This window comes from Vespa velutina, chromosome 15 (assembly GCF_912470025.1).
Source record: "Vespa velutina chromosome 15, iVesVel2.1, whole genome shotgun sequence".
NCBI classification, from domain to species: Eukaryota; Metazoa; Arthropoda; class Insecta; order Hymenoptera; family Vespidae; genus Vespa; species Vespa velutina.
In genome coordinates, this window is record NC_062202.1 from 5,037,001 (window position 1) to 5,043,453 (window position 6,453).

The 6,453-nt window shown below is 31.8% G+C and overlaps 1 protein-coding gene across 11 annotated transcripts in view; it reads right to left on the minus strand.

Moving 5' to 3' along the window:
- Positions 1 to 4,051: 4,051 nt before the first annotated feature.
- LOC124954605 (circadian locomoter output cycles protein kaput-like) overlaps positions 4,052 to 6,453 on the minus strand; it is a 32,459-nt gene continuing 30,057 nt past the window's right edge. For 6 of the 11 annotated variants that reach the window (XM_047507781.1, XM_047507775.1, XM_047507780.1 and 3 more), the window contains 5 exons: positions 5,537 to 6,453; positions 5,139 to 5,189; positions 4,997 to 5,040; positions 4,748 to 4,894; positions 4,052 to 4,654 (listed from right to left, as the gene is read on the minus strand). The exon at positions 5,537 to 6,453 is cut by the window's right edge and continues 218 nt beyond it. In XM_047507781.1, the coding sequence (XP_047363737.1) occupies positions 4,562 to 4,654; positions 4,748 to 4,894; positions 4,997 to 5,040; positions 5,139 to 5,189; positions 5,537 to 6,453 (1,252 nt within the window). In that variant the 3' untranslated portion in view covers positions 4,052 to 4,561. Of the gene's footprint in view, positions 4,678 to 4,747; positions 4,895 to 4,996; positions 5,041 to 5,138; positions 5,190 to 5,448 lie in introns of those variants that run through there. The other 5 variants (XM_047507776.1, XM_047507778.1, XR_007102586.1 and 2 more) reach the window with 5 other exon arrangements.

The window sequence follows — 6,453 nt, forward strand, 5'->3', positions numbered from 1 at the left end:
CCCCTATTTTTTTATTTGTTATTAATACATATACTCGCTTATACTTTTTTTCGGTATTTCTTTTCTTTTTGTAACTATGTCTTTTGAGTTATTATCATTTTAAATAATTTCTAGTTGTGCTATCGAAGGACTGAGTCGTAACAAATATATAATACACAAATTTTTTTTTGCAATAGGACATTTAGGAAGATTGTAGATTTTTCTTCTGTCTAAAAGATTGTTTTAACGAAAAAAAAAGAAAAAAAAAAGAAAAGAAAAAAGAAAAAAAAAGAAAGAAAAACATTAAATAATGAATTCTTTTGGAAATTCTGCAATTTCTTTTCGCAAACATACAATTCATACGTAGAGGTGTACAAATTACATTTGTCCGATAATAATAAATAATTACGATCAGTCCCTACGATGCATTCGAAAACGGATTTTTGCAAAGTTTCTCTTTTCTTTTTATTCTTAACATTATTCCTTTTCTTTTGTTTTTGATAAAAAAGATAAAAGGAAGAATGTTTTAAGGAGAAAGAAAAGGTCCTTTCTATCACAACACTTATAAGAACTTTGCAATTATCTTTGGCCGTTACAGACGTAAAAATAAAGAAAATAAAAATAAAAAAAGAGGAAGAACCGAAGATGAAAAGAAAAAAAAAAAAAAGAAGAACAACGTTATATGAGAAAGTTCGATACTAAATTCGTTACTAATTTTCATTTAAAAATAAAAGAAAAGAAAAGCCACGTTACGCGTACAATTAGCGGGATATAAAATATAACATAGTTATGTACAATATTATAAAGTTAAATGCATACACAAATAGATTATATAAATTAAGAGCTAACTGAATATCTCGCTTGTTGATAGCAATAGAAGGAAAAATATATTAAGAAAAGTTTCATGATTTCATGTATCAAATACTTAAAAAATACGAAATTCTTGCATTAGTCATATAAATATATACACGCAAGATTTATTCAATTATTAACTTTACGCCTATACTTGTTTAATAATATTTTGTTAATGATAATTGATTAAAATATATAATTAATTAAAAAAATACACGGTTTCGTATAAGAAAAATTAAAAATTATTAAATTTCCAGTTTAATCAAAAGTCGGACATTTTATGCTACACTCTTGAAGCTTTTTCGTGATATCACGAAATTTTCTTCGATATATTTTTTTTCTCTGTTACTCCTAACAAAAGAGACATTCAACTGGCTATTAATTTATAATTAATCTGTATATGTCTGTGTATATATATATATATATATACTCTCACATATTATCAATAAATCCTGTCGCCTGCCTTGTATTACACCGGTAATTTAATTATTTTAACGCTTATCACCGTTTGTTCGAACATTACCATTTTTTTTTGTTTTTCTATCTTTCCTTCCTCAATCTTCGGAAGATTTCGTTGCACGTACTCGCAAATTTAACTTCTTTTTCTTCCCTTTTATTCTCGCAATTATAAAATTTATGACAATACTTGAGAAAACACGTAAATGGTTGTTTTTCTCCCAAAAATTCACTATTTCATTTATCTTTATCTTTCTCTCTATTATTTTTCTCTTTTCTTAATTTTTCATTTGCAACGACAAATTTTAAAACACTTATAAATGACGACGATATAAAATCTGAATGATTCGATTATTTTTTGACGAAGTATTCATAATACAAAAGTGTGAGAAAATAGAAAAGGTTAAAAGAATAGGCCGACTTGTCGCACAAATAAAAGAGAAAGGAACAGATAAAAGGAAAAAGAAAAAGAAAAAAAAAAAAAAAAAAAAAAAGAAAAAAAATAAATAAATAAAAAACAATAAAAAGAAAATTACATAAATTATTGTCTTACCGTTTCGCGCGTAGCTTCTTTACAAGTTAATATTCTTTTTCTTTTCCTTAAGTTTCTTTCAAAAAATTTATTTATTTGTCGCGATTGCTTTTTCTTTTTTTCTTTCCTCTAAAATTCAATTCGCAGTTTGATCTACATAGCTGGATCGCTCCTGAGCGTTTAATACTTATTTTTCTTTCTTTCCTTTTTCCTCTTCTTCTTCTTTTCAACGAAGAACAATAATAGTAATAATTCAACAGTGAAGGCGACAGCAAATCAAGCCTATTTATAGCTTTCTTCAAAGTCACAAAAATACATTAAAAATTTGTCTAATTGTCATATGACCATTACATTTACAACAATACGTAAACGTAGAGTGAAAAGTAGAGTGGGCTCGAAGAAGATGAGAGGGGCAAGGTATATGGGAATATGACGTTACAGAGAGCTGCGGGTTTATATCGAACACAGATAGTTTGGACGTTCGGACGTTTTGTACTATAAGATCAGAGAGAATCATTTTTCTTTCTTTCTTTCTTTCATTTCGGTTGGCTGGCTAGGAAAGAGGGCGTTCGGAAAAGTATTTTCTTCCCTTCTTTTTTATCTTTTCTCTCGTTTGAAGCCATAGCGATGGGGAGGGAGGGTAGAGTAACCCATTTTTCCAAAAAAAAGAAAAAATCTTTCGTTCCGCTCTAATTATTATAACATTGCACATTACGCTCTCCATTCATTTTTTTCTGCTCTTTACTGTATTTCGCTTTTAATTGTTTTAAGATAAAAAAAAGACGAAAAGAAAATAAAACTCGAACAACGGACAATCGGAATATGTAATAATTTGTAAAAAGGTGTACTAAGTTTTGTTGTGGATACTAGCTACTAGTTTAAAGGCAAAAGAGAAAAAAAAAAAAAAAAAAAAAAAAGAAAAAAAAAAGAAAAATAGTAAAAAAAGAAAAAAGAAGGATACCAGTCGCCGACGTTACTCGCAATCCATTATCGGTAAATCACTCGGAGAAGTAATTTACAGATATTTCTATTTTACTCTGAAACTTGTAATTTGTATTATGTTTATTTAAAAAGAAAAAAGAACGAGGTAAACGATCTCCCGTTTGATTCGAAGATAAGTTGGACTTGACAAATCTTACTAAAACTTTTTTTTCTTTTTTTATTTCCCTTTAGCTTAAACCATTGAGTGGCAAGAGTCATTGAAAATAAATATCTTTGATCGTGCTCGTTACAATACATGTTTCTATGAAACAATAATTATTAGCAAAATTAATTCATTAGACGAGCTTTTACTTGATTTGAACGGGGGGAGAAAAGAAAAAAAGAGAAAAGTGAGGATTGGAAGGGGAAATTTCAGTTAAAATTATAACGGCCCAATCTTCTGCCGCTCAAACGGTTGAGATAACTATTAAGTCTAGCAGGTAAAACTTTTTATAAATAGTTGTTTATAAAATTCACGTGGATTGTAGCGCAAAAATTGAATTTTATGTACAATAATCATGTATAAATCGAACAGCGATCTGTTCTCCTCGCTTTCATTTTTCTTTTTCTATTTTATGTACATATACATACATACACACATACATACGTATATACATGCATACAAACATACACACACACACACACACACACACACACAAAATGTATGATCACATAAAAAGCAGTACTAATATAGTACAATATTGATCATAATGATAATATTAAAATACTAATAAAATCTAAAATAGTACACCTTTTTAAAGAGATTGAACACTTAACACACAGTCTGACATGAAATACAGATAAAAAGTTTTTTTTCTTTTTCTTTTTTTTTTTTTTTTTTCGTTTTTTTGTTCTTTTTTTGTTTGTTTTTTTCTCTTTTTTTTTTTTCTTTTTTTTTCCCTTCTTTTTTTTAAATTGGTTTTGAACGAGATGTTGATAATTTCGTCTTTATGTATATCTTAACGTCTGATTTGTGGGGGGAGTTATTATTTCTGTTCGAGACAGAAAACAAAGATTAACCGTCTCTTTTTATCTTCTTCTCTCCCTTTCTCTACCTCGTCCGATCTAATGTTGTTTCGAAACAGCTACCATACTATCTACAATGTTTTTATCGTAAAATTTGAAAATAGTTAACATTACATAACACTCGATTGTTCGTTTCACTTATTTTTTGTCCTCGCGTCGAACGAACGATTGTTTATTCTTATTATAATTAATAACTAATTTTTACAATCATAAGCACTCACGGAATCGATTGAAAAAAAAAGGTCTTTAATTAAAATCTCTAGCACCAACGTAGTACATTAAATTAGCTTTTGACGTGAACTTTTTTCTTCTTATTCCTCTGCCTCTTCCTTCTTCTACGTATAGTACTTGATCCTCCCGCGAAGATCGGTTAGACGCAACCCTGACGCTTCCTCAAAAGTCAGTCCCCTTTGTCGGTCGGTTTACACGTTGTCTCTTCAAAATATAAGAAGTATAATATTCATGGTGGTGGAATTCAATGCATATTGCACATACGTCGATCATCGTTGTTTTTTCTTTTCTTTCTTTCTTTCTTTCTTGGTTGTCCTTTTTCTTTTATATTTTTTCCTCCCCTTTAGAGCGACATAATAACGTTCATGAAAGCTTATCGTTAAGCCGATAATTTGGTGGAGCTTGACAAAGTTATTTTCCCTCGGGTGAATTTATGGGACGAAAATGTCGCCTTTAACGTACGAAGAAGTTATGTAGGCATATATTATGTATGCGTTGTACACTTTAAACGCCAATGTTATGTTGCGCATTGACTTGTATGTTGCGATGATCTTGTTGTAAAGACTTTAGGATTTGTTTTTGCATTTTATGTTCAGCCTGCAATCGATGTAAGACATTACCTACGTGGAAATAATTCAACATATATACATATACAGATGATTCGTTAGAAACCAGATCGTTTAAGGTTACCTGTAATTGGGTTAAATTTTTTCTTTGAGCTTGCAAAGCTGGATTATCCAAATCGCGTGCCAATACATCGAATTGGGACTCTCGTATGACCATACTACTTGCAAGTTGCAGATGTGTCCTTCTTATCTCATCGTTAACCGCTTGCTGCTGCAAATAAACGATTCAACGAACGTTCTACTACTGATATTACTATATATATATGTATATATATATATATATATATATACGAAGAAACAAATCTTTACTCACGTTATTGACTGTCAGCTGTTGCACGTTTATATCATTGAAGCTTTCTACAACAGAGTTGAGAGAAAAAAAAAGGTCTCGTTAACATATCTATTTGGGAATCGTGAATTCGGGAAAGAAGAAACAAGCATTGTATATGACATACTTTCGAAACCCATTGCAGGCCGTAGTTCATCGAATATCTTCAGCATGAAATCTGCAAAAAGTAAACACATAAAACTCTTTTATGATCTATCGCTAAACTTACGAAACGTACGATCGTAAAAATTCGACAATTTTGGAGTTAAGAGGACACTGTATTGCTCACAGATCAAATTCAAATTGGAGAGAATAATTGAAAATATATGCATGGGATGGGATGATATGGATGGGATGGGGGGGGGGGGGGGGGTGGCGGCGGCGAGAGAGAATAAATAGGAATAAAGAAGATATTAAAAATGATTAAGGAAAATTACAATAGTTCTTTTCTCGTTCACACGAATCATACAGAAAAGGGGCACTTTACTTTGTTGGTGGACGAGGGCACAGTTACAACTGCGGTACCTGGATTTGCGTCCAGGCTCGAGCTTAATAATGGTTCTTCCTTGAGTTCCTGAAGATCGCCAAATTGTTCGTCATCGACCATATTCGAGATCACCAACGGTGTAGATGAATCTAAGTCCTGATACTCGATGTTAACGTCTTGAAGACTAGAATTCGGAGACTCCGTGGATATAATCTGAATCGGTTGAGTGTGAACCTGACCATAATGATCAAAATCAGCGAGCGGTGACAACTGTTCTTCCTTGATAAACGTCCTACAATTAACATAAGGAGCACCACTTTGTTGTTGTTGTTGTTGTTGGTGATGACGGTGTTGTTGTTGTTGTTGTTGTTGTTGTTGCTGTTGTTGTTGTTGTTGCTGTTGTTGTTGCTGTTGTTGTTGTTGTTGTTCGAGTTGAATTTCAGTAATTTCATATCCTTTTTCATTCCTTCGCTTTTTATTACTACGGCCTGTTCCTCCAACGTTTTCTTCAACGTATATCCTCTTCGAGGAATATCTTTTCCTAGACTCTTCATCCTCGGACTCGCTCTTGCCATTTCCTACATTTTCGAGCACAATCTCGCTACTGTTATTCTTTAGAACTTTCGTTTCGGATGCATTACGTTCGGGTAAGACCTTAGTCCTGGTGCTTTCGTTATTACGATTTTCCTGTCGCATAACTTCCACTTGTCCCATCATTTCCTTCATACTCAAAGGTTTTCCTGAACTCAATGAGCCAATATTATTACGATCCTGATTTCTCCTCCTTCCAACGTTTCGTTGTTGTCCATCCGATATGATTTCTTTCTTAACGATAGAATCAGCAACCATTTTGTTATCGATCGCCTGAAGTTCTTGTTTTACTTCAATTCGTGGTTCTTGTTTTAACGTAAGATTACCTTTATTACCTTGTATCGTGAAATTGTGATCAATCTTC